This window comes from Amia ocellicauda, chromosome 6 (genome assembly GCF_036373705.1).
Source record: "Amia ocellicauda isolate fAmiCal2 chromosome 6, fAmiCal2.hap1, whole genome shotgun sequence".
Taxonomy (NCBI): domain Eukaryota; kingdom Metazoa; phylum Chordata; class Actinopteri; order Amiiformes; family Amiidae; genus Amia; species Amia ocellicauda.
Genome location: NC_089855.1, coordinates 609142 through 635452, shown reverse-complemented (window position 1 = coordinate 635452; position 26311 = coordinate 609142). Strand labels below are relative to the sequence as shown.

Below are 26311 nucleotides of genomic sequence, written 5' to 3'. Positions count from 1 at the left end.
GATATATTTTTAAACAGATTTCATAATTAATAAATAAATAAATAAATAAATAAATAGACAGACAGCCTAACTCCTGTCAGTGATTTACAGTTAATTGTTAATTGAAAAAGGAAGAAAAGCTCAATTCTGTGACCCGACACCTCCTTCATTAGCACTGAGATTGATGTGAGTCAGTGATGCGTCCTGATCATGTCGCTGATCCTCAAAAATACTGTGAACACAGTGAGACACCTGTGAATCTGAGACGTGGTTTCTGTATCTGACAATTCGTTTGTCACACTTTATTTCGACACAGATTTGTCAAAAGCTCATTTTGGTCGTGTCTGTGGAGAACACACACACGCACACACACACAGACACACACACACAGACACAGACACACCACACACACACACCACGCACAGACAGACACACACTCACACACACTCACATACACACACACACACACACACACCACACACAGACAGACAGACAGACAGACACAGACACACACACACACAGACACGCGCACACACACACACACAGACACACACACACGCACATAAGAAGTACAAACATATATTTTGGAAGACATATTGCCCTACAAAGTTTAATAGATCTCCTTCATCAGTTAAGTCTCTATTGACTAATCCTTTAAGTTTTTGAAACTTAAATTATATTAGAATTAAAGTGGACGGAAATCCATGAAAATGAACACAAGGAAATCAGAATTGGACTAAAGCACGCATGTGATCCGAGTTCATAGAGGCCTTGATATGAAATAATCTGGTTGACAGGAAAACGCACAGTATCAGCAGTGTGTTATGTTGTGTTGTGACACCTGGCACACCTAACCCGTCACCAGACCCACAAACACATCCACACTGGTGCACAACCAGCACAACCTGCCTGCACTGTACAACAATCACGCACTGGAACATGAACTCTGTGCATGAACAACAACAGACGTGTGATAGGAGTTTTCAGGACGAGCTTCCAGGATGCAGGACTGACAACGAACACATCTCTCTGAATCCAGTGGCCTGATGATCCCAGCGTGCATTCTGGGATTGACTAACACACAACTACATTTCCCAGCATGCTCTGCTACAGGACGCTCAGCGGGGATCAGTTAATCTCCGTGTACATCTGTAGAACACGACCGCATAGTGAAACCATTCTGATGACTGTGGAATAAATCTGCATGCATTTACATTAACCAGGACACATCGGAATAATCTATAAAGCGCTGTCAATTTAATGAAAATGTATATTGTAATTCTTTTCAATAAAGCATGTGTCACAACTATTTAATAATGTATCACCCTATTTATAGCCCAGCTCCGGCCTGGAACATGGGGCTGCTCCCACTGGACCGGCTTTTCACATACAGTTAATAAGACGTCTCTCTCTTCAGTGCGTCACTCAATACCCCAGCATCCTGCTGTGCTGACCGCAGGAGAATCTCAAACGCTGCTCTAAACCCCAAACCCCAGTGAGGCCTTTGACTGCTGTCAGTCACAACACGCAGCACAAAACAATGTGCTAAATCAAGCGAATACATGTGGCAAACGACTGCAACTCTTTCTCCATTTTCCCTTCATTTCCTCCTGGGATTACTGAGTCCAACACCAGCGTTAACACACCAGGACTTGTGTCACAATGCAGTGCTGGCATGTTTGATTGTGTAAAACACGCAGAATGACACAGAAATACCGAACACTGAGACGAGAGCGTCGCTGCCGCGTTATTTAACACCAAGAACTTTTCATTTGTGTTACTTCCCTTTATATCCGCTACACAAGCACGGCTGATTTATTAATATCGTTTTCCAGCGCGGCTGCAAGCTCTTAAATAGGAAACAGACAGTTTTAAACAGCATCTGTATGCAAATATGAACAGATTAGACTAGAGTATTCCAGTGTATTTTAACGGCGATGTTGTGACGGAGCGCCAGTGCAGTAAACAGAGCGATTCGTCAGTGTCTCAGGAGATTTCTCAGAACGAACATACACAATCTATAGGATGTGACACTATAAGACCGTCCCACATGATGTGTAAATAATGAGTTGTGTAGCTGTTTGCACAATTCACAGGCTATACAGTGACACACTGTGATGACGGGTGCACAGAACAACGCACTGGAGCCCAGATGCGACATCAATCACTCTCTCCACGGTGCATGTCAGTGTAGCAGCTACAAACCAGTCCACTACTGAACACAGCCAGGCCACTGAGCATGACTTACTGAACACAGCCAGGCCACTGCGGATGAAACTAGGAGCCCCAGATCCTTACTGAACACAGCCAGGCCACTGAGCAGGCCTCTGGGGGCCTCAGATCCTTACTGAACACAGCCAGGCCACTGCAGATGAAACCAGGAGCCCCAGATCCTTACTGAACACTTTGAGCAGCAGCTCCTCCTCCACCTGCCCTGCCTTGTTGCTGGCCTTGCAGAAGTAAGAGCCGCCGTCGTCCTGCCGGATGCTGCGGATGGTGAGGGTGGTGCCCCGGCCCTTCAGGCTGTACTGGTCAGACTCCTCGATCTGCTTCCCCCTCCTGCACACAGACAGAGAGACAGACAGCACTTCACAACAACACAGACCACAGCCTCCGCCAGAACACAGGCCCCGAGGGCCCGGCCCCGCGGCGGACAGAGGCTCTCAGAGCAGGATCGATGGGGCTGATGAGGAACGAGGCCCATCTTGTCTGCATGCTCCTGCCTTCCTCAGCCAGGTGAGGGCCACGGGGCAGAGCTGGAGGAGGCCCCTCCTGAGAGGACGGTCCAGTCAGGGCAGCAGATGACCCGTCAGCTTTTCTGCATCGTGTATCTGTGGACGCTTTATTCCCCCCGAGTCCTATGCTATTCCCCTCAGCCTCACACCGTCTGTTCCTGTGATTCAACACCTCTCCATTACAGAAAACAAATGCTTTACACACGTTTAACTCAATGAACTATGGAGGTGTGTAATGAACTTCACTTCCTTTCTCTGAGACCGGTAGCAGTGCGATGAGAGTGGCTGCTGATTTGGTCTGCAGTCGTTCTAATAACACGCTTCCGTCAGAAGGTCTCACTCGGCTTCATTCTTGGCTTTGTTTCAGGCGTTTAGCATCGCAGGATACGTGTGAACTCTCGCTTAATACCATTGCCATTCTGCCATTTCACACAGTTAATTTGGGTTTCGCTGGCAATGAGAGGACCCCCACAGGACCCCCATCATGAGCAGTTCGATACAGTACATCTAAAATGATGCATCTAGGATTCACAATGTCAGAGCGCGCTGCACTGATTGTGGGTTTAAACTCAAAGCTTGTGCTACCGGAGCGTCTGTGACAAAACACGCCGGGACCGGCCAGTTAAACCACCGGGGAAGGCAAGCCTTGCAGTGGAGGTCACGTGACTCTGCAGCTGGAGTGTCTGCACCAGGGGATCTGCGGCTCTTACCTGTGCCAGGTGACCTCGGGCTCGGGGGAGCCGTACGCCCTGCAGGTGAACGTCACCGACTCCTGGTAATCGGCGGTGGCGTTGAAGGCGTGCTGCGGCACGGTGAGGACGGGGGGGACTGCAACACAGAGAACAAGAGGCTGAGATCCAGCGCTTAGAGGGAAGAGAGAATTCTTCATACTTGCCCTGCGGAAATTAAATAAAATGGTTTGTCACTCATGGAGCATAAATCTGAAGGAAAAGTGTGTAAAGTGCCCATTTTCATTTCCAGAATCAATACCATTCTGTTCCTGCTGGTCTGCTCTTATTTTATTTTCATGCTTTTAAAGATAAGGTGTTGGGGATACATTAAAGCCTCTGCCTGATCAATACCCTCAGCAAACAGCGCTGCGCCTCGCACTGCTGGGGGAGGAGGTGAAAATGAAAGGGCGCTTCTCTAAATAACTGAACTATAACTCAAGTGTAAACACTGAGCGCTGTGTGCAGAAGAGCCCCGTCGGGCTTTTCCAACAGGACTGAACAATTGTGTACTTATCCAATCAGAACGTGTTGCATTTCTATTTGTACACCATTCTGCACAGATTGCATGTAGTCATTCACTTCAAATTTACATTTTTACAATTATATTGATTATCTTACATTCTGAGTGCCACTTAATTGATTCCCTGATTGTCTTAAAACTGCCTATTAACCTCATTCTGGTCATTACTGCTCCCTGCCCAGCCTGGTCGTTACGTATATATGGGTCAAACCAGAGGAGCTTTTCCAGATCAGCAGGGACACACGCACCCGGGGACACAAATGGAAATTGGGCTTCAAGGCATTCAAGACAGAAAACAGGAGACACTTCTTCACACAGAGAGGCGTCACAATCTGAACAAACTCCCCAGCGATGTGGCTGAAGAGACAATTTGGGAACATTCAAAAACAGACTGGATAGGATCCTTGATCACTTAGTTATTAATGGACACCAAATGAGCACGATGGGGCAAATGGCCTCCTCTCGATTGGACACTGTCTTATGTGCTTATGTTAGTGTGCTGTAACTCGTGCACATTGCTGTGTGAAATATACAGTTAAAAAGCTCACAAGAAATCACAACACCATTGTGGCCACATGTTTCCAGTGAAGGACAGAGTCGCCCTGCTGGTCTCCAGTCAGAGCCCTGACCCCCAGCTCTGCCAGCCTCTCTGTACAATGTCAGCAAACCCACAACCTCTGCGTTCATATGAACCGATAACTATATAATATTTATATCCGTCAGCATGAGGTCTGATAGCCACACCCAATTAATCCACTGTGTGAGTAATGAGCTAATTTCACGGTCCGGTTGGCAAGCAGATAAGACTATCAAACAGCCAGGACCGATCACTTTAACAGCAGAGGGAGGAATTAAACATAAACCACATTCGATTCTGACATCTTCACAACAGATGTAGGAAACACAACAATGCAATATACAGATTATTCTCCTTAAATCACCAAGCAGAGAATAAAACAGACAATTTACAACTCAAGGTCAATGTAAACACAAGTAACAGATAAAAAGCAGGTTTTCTACTCCAATATGCAGAGTTAAAGAGATGCTAAACAGCAAGCAGAATAGACAGGGGGTGGAAGCAGTGCACTCTGGGACATGGACCTCAGTTTGGCCAGGGTACTGACCCTAATTAAAGGGACACATGGGGGAAATGAGCCGGCAGATTATGTAGCATTATGTAATTCTGTCTCTTGGTACAATGAGAAAACATTCAGGAAAGTAAGATATTGTTTATACCTCATGTGTTTGGTACCAGATACACCAGTTACACACAGAGATACATATCTGTGAATGTGAAACAACACAACACACACTCGGAGCGGAGAAATAGAGAATGAATGAAATAACTGAGAGAGGAAAATAAAAGCACAGGAAACAACAGAGAAGTCATGGCAGCAGTCGTTAGTCTGGCTCGATCAAAGCTCATATTTATATCCAAGAGGATGCGTTGGGAGAATTGACGGGTGTCACAACAGAGGGAACACATCAGGTAGTTCAGAAACGCTTCTCCGATCGCGGCCCCTAAGGATTGAATCTGGACTCCATCTCCGGCAGTGATGTTGGATGAAAAGAAGAATACAAAATGAATAAAAATCCTCGTACGATTGCTCCCAGTTGTTTGTGCGATGGCTTCCAGTCGAGTCTTCACAGAATTATACCCCTGTGTGTGGCAGGGAGAGCGAGTCGCAGGGCGTTGTGCCCAGGGTTAGCAGGGGCAGTGCAGGGTGTTGGGTGTGTAGTGTGTGTACAGGACTGTCTGTCGTTGTGTGATGCGGGCAAAGGGCGTCTCTGGACGGAGGATGTGTCACAGCCCGTCCTGTGATTCAGAGTTCACAGCCACATGGTGACGCCTGGACTGCATGGCCAAGGTTAATCTACCAAAACAGGGCCTGGAAACACTGCTCTTCAGGGACTTCTCTAAGGAAATCTCTCTCATGTCTGAATTATGCACACTTTTAACGCACAGGAAGGGAGATTTGATATCTCTTTCAACTTGACAAAACCAAAAGATTCTTAAGAATGCAACATCAAACAAACCACCCAGAATGGCATGAATAGCTGAGCTCTCTCCTCTAGGCATCGACATCACTGGTCTGGTCTGGTTCACTTTAGGTTTCATGCTAATTTAAATATGGATTCATTCCTTTGTTCTCTGTTGTCTCCTTTCCGTGTCATGCATTTGTATTATTACCCAAGGTCTGAGGCGTCAATGAGTTAAACTCCCCTTCGGAGATAATGGTACTGAAGACACTTACAGACAATTTACTTTGTACATTTCCCCCAATGTGCACTGCGACAGATTGGCAAATTCTCCCAGTAGACTATTATACATGATACATAAAAAAGACAAAGTGATCATTGTTATTAGACTACTTTGTGAAAAGCAGAGAGATAACAAGATTTAATGGAACATGCACTTATGAAATGAATAAATAAAAAGTATGTTTTATTCATGGAACATTTTTAAGCCTGACCTAGCTTTACAGCTTTCACTCACACATCGTCTCCACACTGTGGTACGCGTCACATGTGCCTGGAGCAAACGTCTGAGACCAGAACACGGAACCCGATGGGCGAGAACCCGTGTGTGTCCAGCAGGTCTGCAAAGGCCCTTAAAAGAGGAATGTAGCCTAGAGGTAGACTGGCCCTCAGACCAACAAGTGCAGTGATCATGGCAGGACGCCTTCATTCGACCAGAGGGAATAAACCTGGCCAGCACTCTGCTGACCCACTCACACTCACATGGAGGACAGAGACAGAGGCTCAGAGCTTAAGTTCTAGCTGTGATCTCTCTCTTGTTCTGAATCTCTGCTGTTTGAAAAAGTTGATTAAACAACGACGTACTTTGAGGCTGTTTGGGAAGAACAGATGCAGACGCCTCCGTTCTTTAAGACGGCATTATTCTGTAAGTTTTCCTTTGCCTCATGTGCGATAAATTACTCCCAGGACAGCCAATCATGCCTCCCTGATGCTGGCATTAGGAGCGTAAACTGTGATGTCAGGACGTAATGTACAGATTTATGTGTTTTGGAACATATCGACTTCCACGGGAGGCTGGACGTTTCTGAAACGCCGAACAGATGGGGAATATCGGGCATACGAGAGAGACAGGTGGGACACACACAGATTCCTGAGTACTTTAATTCCAGGGAAAGGATATTAATGGGAGTCGTGATGTGTGAAATGTGAATGTCTATGAGACAGACAAAGAGAAAGGGATGAAAAAGACAAAAATCATTCTCCGTTGTGGTGAAGGGAAGAGGTCGTAAATTCTATTTCAAGTCGTTTTGGAAAATATTGCAAAGTTGCAAAAAATAAATATGAATTCTACAAAAGAAACACAAATCATCATTTATTTTACTAAAACAACAAAAAGATGTGAACTTTAAAAAATGATCAGCTCATAGCCAAAGGAGTTCGAATGCCCTGTTGCTGTGAGAGTCACCGCTCTCAGCAGACAGACACACAACGCTGAGAGACACCGGAGCGCAGGCAGCGGACAGACACACAACGCTGAGAGACACCGGAGCGCAGGCAGCAGACAGACACACAACGCTGAGAGACACCGGAGCGCAGGTATCAGACAGACACACAGCGCTGAGAGACACCGGAGCGCAGGCAGCGGACAGACACACAACGCTGAGAGACACCGGAGCGCAGGCAGCGGACAGACACACAATGCTGAGAGACACCGGAGCACAGGCAGCAGACAGACACACAACGCTGAGAGACACCGGAGTGCAGGTATCGGACAGACACACAACACTGAGAGACACCAGAGTGCAGGCAGCGGACAGACACACAACGCTGAGAGACACTGGAGCGCAGGCAGCGGACAGACACACAATGGATGCACAATTGGCAGCGATTTTCTCTATAAATGTCTAGGACTTTGAAACCCATCGACTTCCAAGCCTGAAGGAACTGGTCAGGGACCGAGTCAAAAACCGGCGCCAATCGAGCAGATGAGTCTCCTCATGAACGCTGCTGTTTTTACGAGTCACAGAAACAGAATCAGCTGCCTCCAAAGACAAAACAAGCCTCTCCAAAGATTAAGCAATGTGCTTCCAGGCAAAAGATAACTAACTGTCCAGGACGTGGAATTTCCTGCTGGAACATCTGGGATGGGAATTAATGCCCTGACTTCTATCGCCCCGTATCTGCGGCAGTGCGTTTCCAGTTATGCACACTTCATTTTCATTTGACAGCTCTGTCAATTGAGATACGATAGATAAGAAAGAGACATCAAAGGCAGAGAACATCAGCAGGATGCTCACCGCGCTGCCTGAAGGCACACAGAGTTCACCGAGGCCCACGTGATGCTCGTCCGATGCCAACGCACCAACCTCGCGCTCACCAGACAAAAACCACAGCTCCTGCACTCGCAGCCCTGGCTACCGCACACTGTTACGCAACAGGGAGGGGGAGATCCTGGAAAGAACGGACACTCTCACCATCACCGGTGTGTGAGGCGCGGCGAGTGGAAACGCTCTGAGGACCAGCACTTGGAGATCGGTGCTCTGAGGAATACCAAGCCCTTCGCAGCGCACTGGGACAGCCCTGCGTGCTAATCGAGGGGATCGTATAACAACTGATCACAGCACACAGATCAATACCAGATCAATACCAGTCCACTCGCAACCCAGTCAAAGAGCACAACGCTGGCAAAACTGTGTAAATGCCAGATTCCAGATTGGAAAGACAGAAAGGCATCAGAGCGGCAGATTGAAAAAAAATCCAGAACTAATGGCAGTAATTACATCCTTGGATATTGCAAGTCCTGCATATGAAACTCTTCTAAATATGTTAGCAACTGCAAAACACTCCCATGTTGATGCAAACACGCAGATCGATTAACCCCTTCAGTTCTGAGGACATACCGTGCACACGTTTGCTTTATACCTTTGCTCTGCCCCTGTGGTTTTGCTACCAGCATCATTTGTATTTCCTTATTCCCTGCTGCACCATTTGCGGTGCATCAGAGCGCGAATGTAAAACATGGTCCTCGCGGAGACAAATGATACCGACACCACATGCCACGGCCGCGCACAGTGACTTATGGCTGAGTAAACACAATCCTTGCAATTTGTGTTAATGCGTGTTCAGGCACAAACACATCACAGAGCAGCACTCAAGGCACCCCCTGTCCATTTGAGAGATGATATCGATGCACTATTATCGTCAATATTATCTATTATATTAACAAACTGTAAAACATACTGACTTTTGTTTTAAATATTAAGAAGTATTTTAAGTAACAATGAGAGTGTTTACAAAATGCAATCATAACTCCAACTGGTGTTCCCATTTGCTGTTCCTAACAATGCCAAGGATCTTAACAGGGCAGCGTTTGTGTGTGTATGTATGGATTAGCTGCCACATACATCTCGTTTTAAATAAATGCATCCTTTGCAATCCATGTTTCTGTAGAGAACTTCACGGGCTTCATCTGCTTGGACACAAAAGCTCTTGCTCTTCTATATTGTTTCTAATCACTGTTTGGAGGGGGAATCGAGGCTCAGGTGGAGTTACTGAGTGATGTCAGTCATTCATGAAGCAGTCTCCCCGAGTGTAAGGTCCATTGATCAAGATGTACACTCCACACAACGCAGCTCTTTATTGCCGGTCGAGTCACGCTAGTGCCGCCCATAGAGCCGCTCCAGCGCCAGCGAGCGGCAGAGCAGTGCCTCCACAGCGCAGCGTGCCGAGCCGATCTCGGGAGGCAGGCGTGCGTTGGTGCTGCAGGAACATGTCGTTAATGGATGTCGGGTATCTGTGCCGGTGATTTATGCTGATGTTAAAGCTTTACTGCAGGTATTTGGGAAGCCATGATAAAAATAAATGAGTCCATTAAACCCTTCTATTAGCGGCCTGCGCTGCGCAGTTCTTGTGTTCAGGTGACTCGCCATGTCCACCCTGTTCGTGCGCTCTGCTGCTGAGGGCCTTTATCAAGTGCCGTTACTTCAGAGCTGTTACACACAAAACTCTCCAGCTGGATCAGTGTTGCGTGTCCTGACAACAGTTTTTCTTGTATCAACTTAATGACAGTGATGATCGATTACTTTTTCAATGGGCGCCACGCGGCCTGCAGCTCTGCCAGCTCTGCGCAGTAGGGCAGTGTTGTCCACACTGTGGTCTGTCACTGTCTCCCACAGTGCGTCGCTGTGGTCGAGACTGGTGGCCCCTCTGTGGACCCGGTGTCTAAACATGCAATCACATTCAATGATCACATTAAGACAATGCTTGAATGCTTGAATGCTGAACTAACCTGGCCGTACAAGAGCAGGCTGTGCTCATGACCATCATCTTCAGCAGCAGCAGCAACAGCAGTATTAATACATGTTAAGAGCACTGAATCTCATCCAGTACAGAGCAAGGACTGAATAAAAATGGTCCAGTAAGCGCAGGACGTGTTGTGTTGTCAGCGAGTGTCTGGCAGCACAGTTGCCCGGCTGGTCGCGGGGACTTTACTCAGGGGAACCTGCGAAACGCACGTCAGCGCTGGCTGCACTAACCCAATCAGTGTCACACATCAGGGATCCGGACCAAACTGTACATCTGTAAAACGATTAAAAAGAGCAAATCATTTCTAGTTTTGAAAGTGACCTGCTCACTGAGCAAACCGATTAACATTCAGTCATTACTTATCCCACCGGCCGCGCCGATGCTGTCGGTGATTCAGCGGAGACTCTGACACATGTAAATGGGTCCCTGGGGGGCTGGCTGCCTGTGCCTCGCTCTTCAATAAAGAGCCCGGCCCCCCGAGGGCCCTAAACCAAGTCAAGGGCTGTGATTTCACCTCCTCAGCACAGCAACACCCTGCAGCGTGCCCCCGACACACTGCACAGCCCCTCAGGTACTGAGTGTGAGGGGGTCGGGGGTCCGCAGCTCGGCAGCGATGGGGGGTAGGCCTGCGGTTTCGGGGTGGGCTGGGGGCTGCGCACTGCAGTGAATAATCGCCCTCTTAGAACATCATTCTGTTTTTTTTATTTTGATAACTAACTGGGATCTTGTCAAAAGGAATTCAGAATAATTCAGTTTTATTACTGTGTTTTTGGGTTAAATACTAATTATTTGTTAAAGATCGGTCTAGTACTGATTCAAACACTCTAGTCCGGCTGTGTCAGGTGATTTAGTGTCACAGCGCACTAATTAAAGATCTGACATCGAGAGATCTGGATTGGCTTCAAATGCAACAGAGACACTCAGAATAGAGGTCTGATTTTCTGGAGAGTAAAGAGACAAAATATTCTTCTTTGTGTTCTGTGTTTTTAAGATCCCGAACGGTTGCACCAGTTCATCTGTCATCTCTGTCACATGGGTCTCTAAATGGATCTATTTCAATGCCAGCAAACATGGCCATGATGGAAATGAAAGAAAGTACACACTACATGTTTAATAGCCTGCTGTATTATAACTATCACATCCTGCCACCGTGTCCCTATTCCTGGATGCGGCCGGCAGTGTGTGATGCAGATTTTCTGTCACATACGGTCTCATGCAGCGGCTGCTTTAATGTCTCTCTCAGTTATTGAGCACATCGTTTAATTATGAAGAGGCATTATAAGACTGCACAGACAGCTGCATTAGGAATACAATAAAAGCATGTGACACAGCCAGGGATTCAGCAGACAGTCCCTTGAAAAAGACATCAGCTTCCACGACCGCAGTCTGTCTTTGCACGGGCCGGTTCTAGAGACCAGAGTGAATCTGAAGCGGAGTACCTCGGCCCGGCACGATGTCTCTATCCACCGAGCAGGAGGGCAGATATCAGCCAGCCTGCGTTGAGAGTCTGTTTCGTCATCGGCAGGCAGGCGTTGATATTCTGGGTGCGGGTCTCGGCACGCCGTGCTGCCAGTGCTGATGTGGGATCACGAGGCGGTGAGACGGAGAGAGAGGAGGAACTGGTAGGGGAGCTGGTTTGCTGATGGAGGAAGTAAAAGAGTAATCTGTGTCCTTCCTCCGGGCTCTGGGATTCAGGGGCACTGGTGCACTGGGGCGCCTGCCGCTAACCCCCTGCACCGCAATTAGGCCGGTCAGAGGCGGATATTTGCACAGCAGCAGAGAGCAGAGTGGCTCTCGTCCGAAAAAGAAAGATGTGCAGTTGTGTTAACAGTTTCCCTGACAAACAGCGCCCAGTGAACTCAGAATTGTTTGTTAATGAGCCCTTGAACATTAATTCAGCTGCTTGAAATCCCAGCGCCCCCCCCAGTGTGTGGATTATCCTGGTGTTGAGCAGGCAGCGCCGGCCTGTGATCAGCATCACAACGCTGCTAATGAACGAGTAATGGCTAATTTGCAGGACACAGTGAGTAAGTGTTTCTGCAGTGAATCGTTGTGTTTAACCCTGGGGGTGGATTGAGCTCAGGCTGCCAGACGGGTCTTACTTTTGATCAAGTCGGACGGAATAATAAACGGCCAGTCACTGGGCACTGATCAGGGTAGAGTGACACAACACTCACACAACCACACAGAACAACACGAAACACAATGAAGTCGGGGCTAGTGCAGCTTCAGGACGTCCCGGCAGCAACATGTTTTATTAATTGACACACAGCTTTATTAATAAAATAGTGTGACAGCAGAGAGGTGGCGAAATTAATCACACCAACTGTTTCAGGAATCAAATATAAATCTCTGCCTGCTACTGTCTTTTTGTGGTCGTCCAAACCGCTGAAATCATTAAATTGTATCTCCAGTCTGAGTTTTACCCTTTAAAGCAGCAGCTAAAACTTTGTTTAAAACCTACTATATAAAATGTCCAGGTGAAGTCTTATTTGAACAAAATAAACAATACAACAATACACGCTGTGTGCAGCTGGTTTGTGTAGGCAAGTGGAGATGATTAAATAGGTAATTAAACGTACTTTATTACAGCTGTTGTAGACGATGCATTATTATAAATGCAAGGCTGTTGTGTTGTAAGACAGGAACCACATTCCCTTCATTCTTTACACTAAATACAAGGCTAAACACAATTCAAAGGAAAAGAGAAACACGCAAACAGAAAAATTGACCTCATTACAACAGAGATCATAGCATCGATTCCCCTCCTGTCAGAGTGAATGAGCCGTGCCGTCCAGCCGTGCCGTCTCCTCTCAGGGCGCGCCCCAGACTCCCAGCCGGAGAGATTCACTTTCGTGGTTAAATAAGTAAACACACAAAGAGATTCACTTTAAAACGTATGAACAGGAAGTGGAAGGAAAGTGACAGGCTTGAGCTAAGTTTGACAGGTTTTCAGTAAATATTCGTCTCTGTTTTAATCTTCTTTTCTCCAGTTGAAATCCAATAGGCTGTGCGAGGGTCACGTCTAGGTGACCAGGCTTCTCACATTTAACGACAGGTTACCAGGCTTTTATCTGTGATCGCGAAGCACAATTACATTAACAAGGCTTGTGGTGTAAGAGGAACAAAGAATCATTATTCACATGTATTACCTGAAAAAAGCATCTCCTTACGGCAGCAAAATACTTTCATCTGTGTATCTATCGATCTACCTATCCATCTATCCATCTATGTATCTGCCTGTCTATCCATGTATACACACGTATACTGCATGTATGTATGCACAGTATATGCTTCTGAAAGCCCGATCTTTCAGAAGAAAATTATTCAAACCTCTCCGTGGGGAAAGCTAAGTAAATCTGGCAAAGCACACTGGCTCTCCCTTCAGGCTCATTTTAAACTGTCCGGTTTCTGGTTCATGGAGTTTTCTGCAGATAAACGAGCAAACGGCACCAGGAGGGATTTCAGGCGAAAATTACAGTCGGCTGGCAGGCGGTTAACCTCCAGGCTCCTGTCTGTGCCGAGCTCTGAGGGCCCGGCTGAGTGAGGGAGTTTGTGTCACACAATCACGGGAGAAAGTGCTTTAATACATAGTGTGTGTGTGTTGTGTGTAAGTATGTATATGTGCACACACACACACACACAGAGTATATTGAAGGATGTTCTCTCATGACTATATACATACATGTGTGAGTCTCTCTTACCGTTGACGATGACGGCGATGTCTCTGAAGTCGATCTCGCCCCTGGCCTCCACCCGGGCCTCGCAGCGGTACACACCCTCATCCCTCTTCGCCACGTTCTGGATCTGCAGGTTGTTGTTGGGAAGGACATGGTAGTGGTCTACAGAGCGAGAGAGAGGGAGACAGATGCACGAGTGCACAGGGACACAGCTCCAGTCCTGTTGTAGGAAAGCCCAAGATGAAGCTGGGGGAGCAGCGATACAGGTGGGATCGGAGGTAAAGCCGCCGGTGATGCTTTAATGCCATTGAAAATCTCTTACAACAGCGGCTGGACAATACTGGCATTCATTTAAATTCTGCTGTCGAGTCGCACACTGCGAGAAGGAGCATTGAGGCTCGAGACTCAGCTGTTCCCCGGGACGTCGTTGAGAGATGTTTGCTCTGACCGTGGAGCGCTCTAAACTCGCCCGGTCTCTGGCCTCAGTTGGTCACTGAGGGACCCTGAGAGTCACCTCTCTCTACCCCGGCAGTGGGTCTCCTGCAGGCAAAGCTGCTGAGAGACGGAGGTGCTGCCCAGGGCACCTGTCTCTGGACTTGCACTGGGTGTAGAAACACAGATCTGCTCGAGTCTGGCCAGCGAGACTTTACCGATTGCTCTGTGATTAGACTGAATGCAATGACAAGCAGCAGAACAGAGATACTGTTCCCAGGGCTGGACATCAACACCTTCCCACCCCAGATACAGAAGAACAGACTTACAAGTAAATAAAAAACACACATGCTTCAGGCCTTAAGAGTCTAAAGGAGCACTGAGACGCATGTAGTGCCATCAGAGAATAATGGGCCGTGTGCTCGAGCCACATCTCAACATTTTAATAATCTACTCTGTGTGTGTCTGTCTTTGAAATATGAGACAATAATGTTCAGTAAAAACACATAGTAATGTGTTTTTACTGAACATTGCTAAAACCATAAATAGACAATGTTTAAAGACTATTTACAAAGTGAAGAGGACTTTAACAACACAATGTGATCTTCATACTTTTAAACTGATGGCTGTATGGCACAGAGAAATCAATCGGTCGTCCCAGCGGCACAGTCTGACACATGTGGCTCTTCCCCTCGTGAGGGGCACACGCATAAAACTGGCTCTGAACATACAATTCTGCCATCACAACGCAGGTCTTCCCATGGACACAGGCTTGTATACCACCACACTATCACAGCACAGGCTTTCACCATTTTGAGGAAATAAAAGCAGTACATCTGTCTATTGAGCTGGGAGATTAATCCTCCCCTCCCCCTGCACTCACTGAACTCCTCAGTTGTGATCTCCCGGTTGTTGTACAGCCAGGTGACCACCGGCACCGGAGAGCTGATGACATCACACACCACCTCCGCCACCTCGCCCTGCCGGAACTCCTGCGGAGACTGCACCTCACGGAACGTCAGCTTCTCTGGGGAGAGACACGCAGGGGACACACAGGGGACACGGGGAGAGACACAGAGGGGACACACAGATGACACAGGGAGAGACATGGAGGGGACACGCAAGGGACACGGGGGGAGACATTGGAGAGACGGGAGAGTTCAGCACCGGTGCTGCAAGTGAATTACACTCACACACGCATGCATACGTGAAAACTGGAATTATGGTGCACAAAAGCCATGTCCACATACATAATGTACAGTTTGGAAACATATTTACCAGCACATATTAACGTAGTCAGACACCATCCTGTAAAAGTCCACAGAAACTCACATAGACAGTAAACCACTTGAGCAGTACCAGCGCTTAGTGACGTCATGGACACATTCACAGCCTTGATGAAAACTGCGCCCCTCCAGTCTGAGCTGAGGGGAGAGGACTTGAGCGGGGGGGACGGGGATCATGCGTGTGTGGTGGCCAGTGCGAGTGCCAGGAGCGACCCTGGGCCCTCAGACGCACGCGGCCGACAACTCTGAGCTGGAAGAGCTGCCTGCTGCGGCCGACATGGAGCTGAAGTAGGCTGTCACAGCTGCGCGTCTGGGCTCTGTTTATATTTAATTCACACTATATGCAGAATGGGATCGTAAAATAAACACTGAAGTCGGATTAAACCAGTTTGATGTAATTGGATAGTTTATCCGAGTAGCAATCCCATCAATTCCAATGATATTTATTTGGTTACTTGTTCCTCCATGCAGTAACTCCTTTCAGCTGATCCAATTGAAACGATTTGTGTGTGTGCGTGTGAATGTGCGTGTGTATGAGAGTGTGCGTGTGAGTGTGTTTGTGTATGTGACTTTGTGTGCGTGTGAGTGTGTTTGTGTATGTGACTCTGTGTGCGCGCACGCGTGTGCATAAGTGAGTGTGTGTGTGTGCGTGTGTGTGAGTGCGTGTGCTCGTGTGTGTGCGTGTGTGCGTGTGTTGGTCCAGGGAGGCCCACATGGTGTGTTGCCAGTGTGCGCACATTTCCTGCTCATCACATCAGCCGCCTGATCTGCAGAGGCACCAGAAGCTGATTAGTTATCCTTTGCTGTTAAAGCACATTCCATATGAATGAGTGTTGGCTGTTCTTTTACTTGTATGTCTCTTTTTCGATCACACAGCACTGACAGTGTGGAAGAGCAGCTTTGCTTCGGAGAAAGTCCTCCTTTTAACTGTCAACCACTGTCTATGCTGGAAGACTGAACACAGGACTTCATTTCGGCAGATTTGTTTAACACGTTATAATGAGCACCCCCCCGTCCACCCTGGGACACATGAACATTCGTGTAGAGGCGTCACGTTGCTGGCGTTCCTCTCGCAGGCGCCTAGTTCAACTGCCTGCGTTTACAAATAAACTTGATCAACACAGTCATGTACATGATTCGAGTCTTCAAAATCATGAAAGGCATCGACCACATCAAACCAGAGGAGCTTTTCCAGATTAGCAGGGACACACGCACCCGGGGACACAAATGGAAATTGGGCTTCAAGGCATTCAAAACAGAAAACAGGCGACACTTCTTTACACAGAGAGTCGTCACAATCTGGAATAAACTACCCAGCGATGTGGTTGAAGCTGAAAGTTTGGGAACATTTAAAAATAGTCTGGATAGGATCCTTGATTCACTTAGTTATTAATGGACACCAAACGAGCACAATGGGGCAAATGGCCTCCTCTCGATTGGACACTGTCTTATGTTCTTATGATGGCGTTACATGCACTTGACCCCCTTCTTTAAATCGTCATCTTCAGCACTTTGGTCTTTATTTCACACTATTATCATCATCATCGTTGTTATTATTATAGTAATTTGGCAGTGTATCCAGTGATCGGACTCTGGAAGCGCCGTGCTCCCTCGATCACTAATCTTCTGGCTGGAGCTGCTCTCCTGCCGTCTACAGGCTGCACTAGACCCAGCTCTACTCGTCTTCCGGCTGACGTCTGTATCATCACTGAGCTGAGCTTATCTATATTCCACGCCAGGTTTAGCAGCTGCTGTCTGGATCTGCACACATTTCATTTTGGAAATAATCCACTAAAGCAACTGCATTTGTGTGTTGGGGGTTTGAAGCCCATTGCCTTCGTTTGAGATGCTCTTCCACACATTCCCTCTCTATGGCAGTTAAACGACACTGTGCAGACAGCGAGTGAAGAAGTAAAATAAACCGGAAGCTGTTTGATCAGATGCGTCCTGTTAAATAACGTTGTGCAGCTGAGCTGTGGATCCGACTCTGTGTCATTAAGAAGCTTTCGACAGGGACCGCGAGCATTAGAGGAGCGTTGTGCGGAGAAATGCTACTACATTTAGGGTTAATGAGTCAGTGATTTGTCATTAAGCAGAGCCCAGAGCATTATCCCAGACCTGTCACGTCTGTGTTTTATTTCTTGTGAGCGGTACTCGTGTAAATGTTTTCTCCTTTCGAGTGCGATGTCTCCGCAGGGGTTTCACTGTGCTGAGCTGATACCATGACCTGCTCAGACCCCGTGTGTGACCCCGTGCTGAAAAGGATCCTCTGTTTCACATGTTTTAAAACTGTTCTTCAGTCGTTCACTGGCTATGAAAGAAAGGGCAGCCCTGCCCTCCGCCACAGTTTACATGGAAGAGGAAGGTACACTCTGAAATGGAGTCCCATCTGTGTGGATTGTCCCCATCGCGCTGCCTGATTGATTGTTCATCGGTTTCACTTTTCGACTCCATCGCAGTCCCCTGGAGGCAGATCAGTCCTACAGTTCAAATCGTCACCACGTCCCGCTTACAGTTACATCCTACAGTACCAGACAAGATATGGATTTGGTCATGAAGGGATTTTATGTATTTATTTGTATTTGTTTTCCGGGTGGGTCTGATTACATCATCTTGTCATTACCAGTAGTTTGATTAACTATATTTTGAGTTTGTTTATTTACTAATTAAGTCAGTGGCTCTCAACCCTGTCCTGGAGGAGCCCCTACCCTGCTGGTTTGTGTTCTAACTGAGCTCTCAATTACTTAATTGAACCTTAATTGAAATAATCATTTCCTAAATCAGAGCCTTTTAATTATTTTAAACAATAGGCGTTTAAGTTAAGTATAGAATTGTATGAAGAACTTAAAGAACCAACTCTTTTTTTTGTTACACCATTTAAAAAGTAAAATCTAAACAGACTGTTACTTCAATTAAGGTCCAATAAGTCATTGGGAGCTCAGTGGACAGTCAGTACATTAGTCAGTAGTCAGTACTTGCAAGACAAACCCTGAGGCTTGATGACAGAGTCTTTGGTACCTTGGTGTTAGGAAGTCTTGAGTTACCACTGATTAAGTGGTATCAGTCATAGCCAGGCTGCGTCTCTGTTGTCCTCCTGGTCTCCGCGGCCGGACAGCAGAGCGGACAGACAGAGGCAGATATCGACAGGTGTGCAAATGCACTCTAACTCAACCTCAATCAAATATAGAGGAGAACGACATTTGCGTTCAGTAATGGAAGAATCGATTTGGGTCTAAGGTAGCAATGGCGATTACACACATTTATCTCGGCCTCTGCAGTGGGAAGGTCACTGAATGACACGGGGACCGCAGCAGGGCTGTCCTGGAGTCGAGGAACGAGCTATCTTACTCCACATCATTCCCTCTTTCTGTTTTTAAACTTGGTCTCAAGCCGAGGCTGCGGCCGCTCAGAGACGCAGCGGTCCACTGTGGAGGGGCAGCAGAGCCATCGCACGGGCCGACGCACCGCTGTGTCCGTGACCGTTACGCAGCGGACGGGCGAGGCCCACACACTCACGGTAGATCTCCAGCACCACCGTGGCCTCCTGTGTCTGGCCCTGGCCGTCGGTGACCTGGCAGCGGTAGATGCCGGCGTCCTCGATGTTGGCGTTGTAGATGGTGAGGCGGGAGCGGACGCCCTCGTTGTGCAGGACGACACGCTGAGACGACACCATGCGCTCCCCCTGCGGGCTGAACCAGTCCATGCTGACCGGCTCCCCGATGGCTGCGGACACACAAGACAACAGGCGCACATCAGTCCAGCATCTCTCACCACTCCACACCGCACAACACCACAGTTCAACGCCATGCCACGTCACAGACACACAGAGGGAACACTTTCATAAACCACAACCCAACATGAAAAAACAAGATCCCGCTCTTCTGTATTTAACCCTCTGATACATATGCGTTACCTGATTAATTATGTTGAGATAAACACCTGTGTTGTGTGACACTACAGTGTGATGCGTGTCTTTCACAGCACCGGGGGCAGACGTTGCTCTCTGCACTAAACACAGCCGCCCTGATGTCATAAGCTTATCAATCAAGTCACATGACTCCCGTCTTTCATTCAGGCAAGGTTAACTGACACTCATCTCCGCGTCTCCAGCAGCCATGACCCAGTGTGTCGTGGCCTGTTTATGTGGCTGTGGTTTTATCCCACCCATGCCTGTAGCTCATGCGGTGCTGCCTGTGACTCTGAGGGTGCAGCGTTCAGGAGGCTGCAGTGTTCAACTGTCGGGCCATGTTCGGCGTCCTGTAGACCCTTCGCGCAGAGCTCATAAACAGCAGAGCCAGGGAAGGAGAGCCAGCCTGTTCATCAGTCAGCGCCCATTTGTAATACGTGACAGACGACTGCGACTGTGATCCAGAGGAAAGTGGGTCACGCAGACCGCTGTGGATCGGAGGCAGGACACGTCCCATACATCTTGTGCACTAGGAGAAGCCATCTCAGCCCTGTGTGTGAAGGTCTGGCCAAAGCAGACCTACTTCTCTCCTTCTGTATGTAGTTAGAAGGTCTTGTGTGGATGGATATTTATAGAAAGGTGAGGGGTTAGCATGTCAATCAAAGACAAAATAACACATACAACACCCTTGTAAGTAATGTCAGTGAGGAGCTGTAAGTGCTGCCACAGCTTTAGAAACCTTAGTTCAGATGATGTCATACAAGAGCTACTGCTCAAGAGTACCCATCGCTATGAAGATCGATATGAACATATATCATTGAAGTGCCACTAAACGTTGGGTCTGCGACCTCGAGATAATTGTAATGCTTGTGAGTATTTTCCCCCCAGAATTAGATTTCTGACATCAAATCTTTAGCAGCTTAGTTGGTTATTTTACTTATCAGGCAGCAATGCCTTTTGACGCTGCAGAAACACTGAGGTTGTATATAAATTGCAGTTCATCAAAGTATAATAACCAAGCTATTAGCACCGATTTATTAACTCACACAGGGCTTATATTTTACGTCAAGAATGTGTCGTAATGAAATGCACTCAGTCCTCATTAGTGGCCAGCTCCTCTCAGGTCTGCAGATTCTCTCTCTGTTCGTTTACAGTGATGCGATGCCTGCACCCCCATCTGCATGTTTACTATCCGCTTTCACAGATGTAATCGCACAACACTTATTCACTGAGTCATGGCTGATTGTGTTGACAGTGCAGATCATATAACTGTCACTGACATTGTTGTGGCCTGTAGGCTCATCACAGAGGTGCGGAGTTCATGGTTTACTGCTCAAAACCAGTGAGACTGCATTCTGAGACCGCGTTCCTTGAGGTCCTTCACAGAGACACTTGCGCATGAGTTGCTTATTTGTTTGCCTCTTGATTTTATTTTTAATTAGTTGATGTGTCAGAATTGAAACCCTGCTTTAATACAGCTTGCAATCACACACCAAAGTGATCTTGATTATTAAAAGCGTCTGAAAAGACTTTCTGGTTAAAAGCGCAGTGATCGATGCCAGAGGAACCTCCCGGAGAAGGAAAAGGGTCTAATCTCACATCACGCTCCCAGGCCCCTCTCCTCCCTTAACAACCGGCACAAAGCAGGGGTTTAATTCCGCAAAACCCTTTTAAATGAACAATCAATGACTCACAGTCAGGAATAATCAATCAGCAATCACCCAGAGAAAGAAAGAAAGGAAGGAAGGAAGAAAATGAAAGGAAAAGAGAAAGAAGGAGAAAAACGCCATTTGCAGGAGCGAGAGTGATTTAGGAGATGGCAAAGATGGCGGGGCAATGAGATCAGCATTTCTACTCATAATGTTTTATCAAGTTATTATTTTACATTGTATTGATTTAGCTTCATTCTCACGGTAATTACAATTACAGAATCTGCGGATGTTAATTTAATATCATTACTTCTTTCATTAGTTTATATTTCCAGATTCAGGTACAGATCACATTCACTGGCTGGAGAAATAACAGCAGCCGGCCGTTGAATCTGTACATCTTGGCAGAGAAACAGTTTGTTATTGTTAAGACTGTAATTGTCTTGCTGGATGTGATGAGTGACAGTCTGTCTATCTGAGCTGCTCTGAGCCACGCGGTCCCCCGAGAGAGGTCAGTCTGGAGGGAGAGAGATATCGGCACAAACACTATATATATAACAAGAGGAAACAGCCACCGTTTCTGTTTAAAACAACCATCGAACACATCCTCAACAATCAAGGTTTTAAAAAAGCACAGAGACAGTTTGATCTTTTCCGTGTTTTGCCTCTGCATCACACACACTTGCACACGCACACGCACATGCACAGACACACACAGACATACACGCACACACACTTGCACACACGCACACGCACAGACACACACAGACACACACGCACACACACGCACATGCACACGCACACACACGCACACACAGACACACACCTGTAAACTGGCACAGAGAATCATCCCTCAGCCTCCGACTTATATATGTGCCGTATAAAAGGACACAGTACAGTAGGAGACAGAGTATGATACATGATCCGACTACAGGTGGCACACCTTGAAAACAGCCAGAGCCGGCGTGGAACTGCGGGAGGAAAATGAATAAAACATTGTGTACGACTGAGAGGGGAATACATCAGAGCCGGCAATCTGCCTGAACCATCTGCGGCTTAATAAAGACTCGGGGACGGTGATCTGAGGATGGAAAATCAATCAATCAATGAGAAACCTTGATCAGTTACTGCATCTGAAGTGTCTGAAGCGAAGAGAAACATTACAATACCTTTATTTTTGGCTTTTTTAGACCACGTAATGAGGGAAAAAAGAAAGAATCAGAGAAAGTCTGGTCTAGTGTTGCGGGAAGACAGAGGAACAGGATGATGGCTTTGTAATGCAGCTGGGCCGACATGTTTATTGCAGTGTATATGTAATATCATTTGTATGAATTACCTATCATTTAATAACACATCAATGAAATCTGTTGACATACAGTGATTGACAGAGCACACATGTAAACTGTATTTTGCTGCTTGGACCCCAGTGAGATGCGGACACGCAGAGACGCCGAGGTGTGTGCGGTGTGTGTTTTATTAACGTGTCAATCCTGCGTCTCTCGCCTGATGCCAGATGTTGCTGGATCCTCTCAGCGAGGATCACGTGACACGGCTGAGCATTGTGTCCTGAATAACCAGCCGTGCCTCTGGATTGTGTTAATTCTTCAGGGAGGATCCGGCTGAGAAATCGCTGCTTTGAAATGCATTGCATGACGTGAGTCCTGAGAAAGTGCAGGGAAATCACTTCATGGACACCTGAATATAGAATCTAATAAGGTGTGAACAAGCAAGGTTTAACTACACCTCATCTCACCTACGCCTACGGTCCCGTCTTAACTCAAATAACAGCATCCAAGCATCAATTCAAACGAGAGAAGAAATCAGACAAATAAACGTATACAGAAAGAAAGAGAGAGAGAGATCTAAGGAGATTGTTGTAGCTTTTACCTGCAATACGGATTCTGTCAAACTAGTGCCTGGAAATTAAACCCAACATGGCATACAGAGATGCAGGAGAGTGACCACAGAAAGTCTCCTGGGCCAAATATCTCATTGTGTCTTTTTCCATTTAATGCAACACAGATTTGCACAATCAGACAAAGCGTTTGGATGCCACTGACCTGCCCCTCCAGGGACCCTGCCCTGTGGACCCTGAGTGAGACGGGGGCTTGAACGCCCTGCAGGCGGCTTCGCAGACCAGCACAGTGTGACGCACCGGCCCAAATAAACTGCCTGTCAGCGGCTTTTTCAGGGTTTCATTTACCACAACCTGAAAGCGATTGCTCATTTACTGCCTTGATCTCACACAGAGTATCTTCGAAACTGAAAGAGAAAGGGCAGGAACTTCTCAACTAATACTTCTTAACACACGGGCAACAGAACATCCCTAGCAATCTGAGCTTTTAAGCCACGTGGTGCGATTCCTGCCCACTACATTCAGGGACAGATATCCTTCAGCCTATTAAAGATTATCAATATATCAGAACCCCGAGGGCATGACCAGCATTTCAAGGATGTTTCCACTGATTTAAATAAAACTATGTCTTTGAGCTTCCAGCACACAGACTGGCATACACAGTGCTGCTTTGGGAGACATCCAGCAAGTCAACATGGTCTGATCAAATTACTTCTCCTTGGAGAGCACGTTCTTCAGACAAGGTCACCCTCTCTTCATCCAGACCGGTCAGAAACCACTAAGCCATTGATTGTGTCAGAGCGCTGGCGCAGGTAACTGCAGGACCACAGCGAGACGGGCAGAGGGGAGGATGATGCACGACGGCCACAGGACTGAGCGCACTGATGAGGGATCGGTGCCAGTGGTTTCAGAGGAACTGACGTGAAGAAAAGAGCTACTCTGAGATCAAAGGAAAGTGATGACACGAATTCTCCGTCAACGCCCTGAAGGTGAACGACGTGCTGCCGGGGGGAAGAGACGGCACAACGGAGGTGTGTTTCTACATGCCACAGGTGCCTCTGAATCGCCAGGGCAGGACACTGGAGAACCTCCTCTGATAGGAGCATCTGGGGCAATTAGTGGAGAGTGAGCAGAGCCTCCTGTCCTGCTGGGGGAGCGCAGAGTAAAGACCCCAGGGGGGCCAACTGGGAGGTGTCAGCTGCTCCAGTCAGGCCACTGTCCCTCAGAGAGGGCATCACTCCGGGGGACATCAGCATGCCATCACTCTCTGCTTCAGTTCTGCAGGAAACATAAAATCACCCAGTCCCTCTTATCGGGATCACTTTTGCAGCACTTAAGCCTCTTTCACACAGTAAAACGTCTTACATAAGCCCTTAAAATAAGACCATCTTAACTGTGTTAATAATGGCGAGGCTATAAACGGCGCAGCGCTCAATAAAACTGTGCCATTTAAGGAAGGGACACAGTGTGTATTTGACTGTTCAGGCAGACGGGGGGTGAATACTATGGATAGAGAAGTACAAGTAATTATTTTGTGCATTGAATTAAGTCCCAGTAAAGTACAAACAGTAAACTGATTTGATGTTGTGGAGTTAGACGCACTAAACATGTTCCTCTTTGCACTCTCGGTCTACTAGATCTGTTCACCAAGTCACAGGATTCACCAACTCAAGAATCACAACATGGACTGGAAGAAAACAAAACCGGGAAATATGCAAATAATCAGGGAGTCTCATTAGGAAACCACTGGAATGTTACATTTATCTCCTGCATTGAATCACAGCCTTATTAGCATATTAATCATAAACAGCTGGATTAGCCACCAGCTACAGCCAGGCAGCAGAGCCCAAATCAAGAGCCAGAGAGGATGCGGCCGCTGCGTCGCTATCAGCCGAGCTGCAGACGCCTGATTTGCATGGCACCTGTGCTCACCTGGCAGGCCGACTGGTCCCGTCACGAGGAGAGAGAGAGGCTGATGATAACCCGATCCCTGCCTCTTTACACCACTGAGCATGGCTTCCACAGGGCCACTATCTCACACTGCCCATGAGCAGAGCAGAGCCGCTGCCCGGTGGTCTGAACTTGCAGAGCAGCCAGGCTCCAGTCAGAGACCATTAAGCCCAGTAATGCATCAATGGCAGCACATGTCCAGAACAGCGAGGTGCAGCTGTGATTCTAAATCAGGAGAAATACAGGAGCGATGCTGTGTCACGGCTGAATTTCCCAGAATGCATCACATCCACACGTCAGAGCTGCAGCGCATTTACAACCAAACAGCAGATCCTATGGGCTTAATAAAGACTCCCCCCACAGCCGGGGGGATTAGAGTCATGGCTATTAAATACTGTTTATTAGGTTGAGTATTTCACATTTTACATAAATAAAAACAATTCCAATTTTAATACTTATGATTAAAATCGTTTAAAATATCAGTTCTTAAAATCACTTAAAATTTTTAAAATCTTGTGATTTTTAACCAAACTAAAACAATTAACTTTAAAATAAACGTGCTCAAATCAAATAAACAAAACGTGATAAAAGCAAAAAATTGCACACCAACAAAAGAGTCAGATACATTGAAAATAACTGAAAATGCATTGAACAAATTAAAAAAACAATTAAAAAGGAAAAAATAAAAAACAAACAAAAAAAGTCCAATGCATTTTAAATTAAACCCAAAACGGTCAATGTATCTGACAACAAAATATAACAAAACTATACCTAAAAAAACCCTAAACAATGTGATTTAAAAACAACTAAATCTTTAAAAACAATTAAGATTCATTATTTAAAATCTTCTTTTAAAAACAATCATTCATAAAATCTTTAAAAGATCTTTAAAAGATCTTGGACTCGGGCTCCAGCAGGGGGAACTAACCGTCCCCGGAGGTGGGTCCCATCATGGGATCCTGAGCTCCCCCAGATCTTGTATGCGCCAGTTCTTAAAGGCTTCCTCCTTGCCCCTCTGATGGACCTCCAGATTGACGTAGTCTTTTACATGGCTATTAAAGCCCAGAACTTCAAACGATGAATATTCTCCACACGACTGATCTGAACATCGACTTGTGTTGATGAATGAGGCAATTCCATCGGCTCCTCCTTCTGCGTCGGGGGGGGAACCTTCAGCTGGAAACACAGCGTCTGCCTCTCAACAGCCTTCACTCTGCCACACGCTACCACAACAAGCGTGTGATTCAAACACACACCTGTCATCTGAATCACACGCCAGGACGTTAAACAATTCCTCAGCAT

The 26311-nt window shown here is 47.0% G+C and overlaps 1 protein-coding gene across 1 annotated transcript in view; it reads right to left on the bottom strand.

Annotated features, from left to right (window-relative positions):
- Positions 1 to 26311, bottom strand: part of LOC136750717 (neural cell adhesion molecule 2) — a 255781-nt gene that overhangs the window by 33518 nt on the left and 195952 nt on the right. Inside the window, exons 3-7 of the mRNA XM_066705757.1 lie at positions 19165 to 19371; positions 15246 to 15389; positions 13955 to 14092; positions 3425 to 3542; positions 2378 to 2538 (exon numbers count right to left, since the gene is read on the bottom strand). Coding sequence (XP_066561854.1) covers positions 2378 to 2538; positions 3425 to 3542; positions 13955 to 14092; positions 15246 to 15389; positions 19165 to 19371 — 768 coding nt within the window. The remainder of the gene's footprint in view (positions 1 to 2377; positions 2539 to 3424; positions 3543 to 13954; positions 14093 to 15245; positions 15390 to 19164; positions 19372 to 26311) is intronic.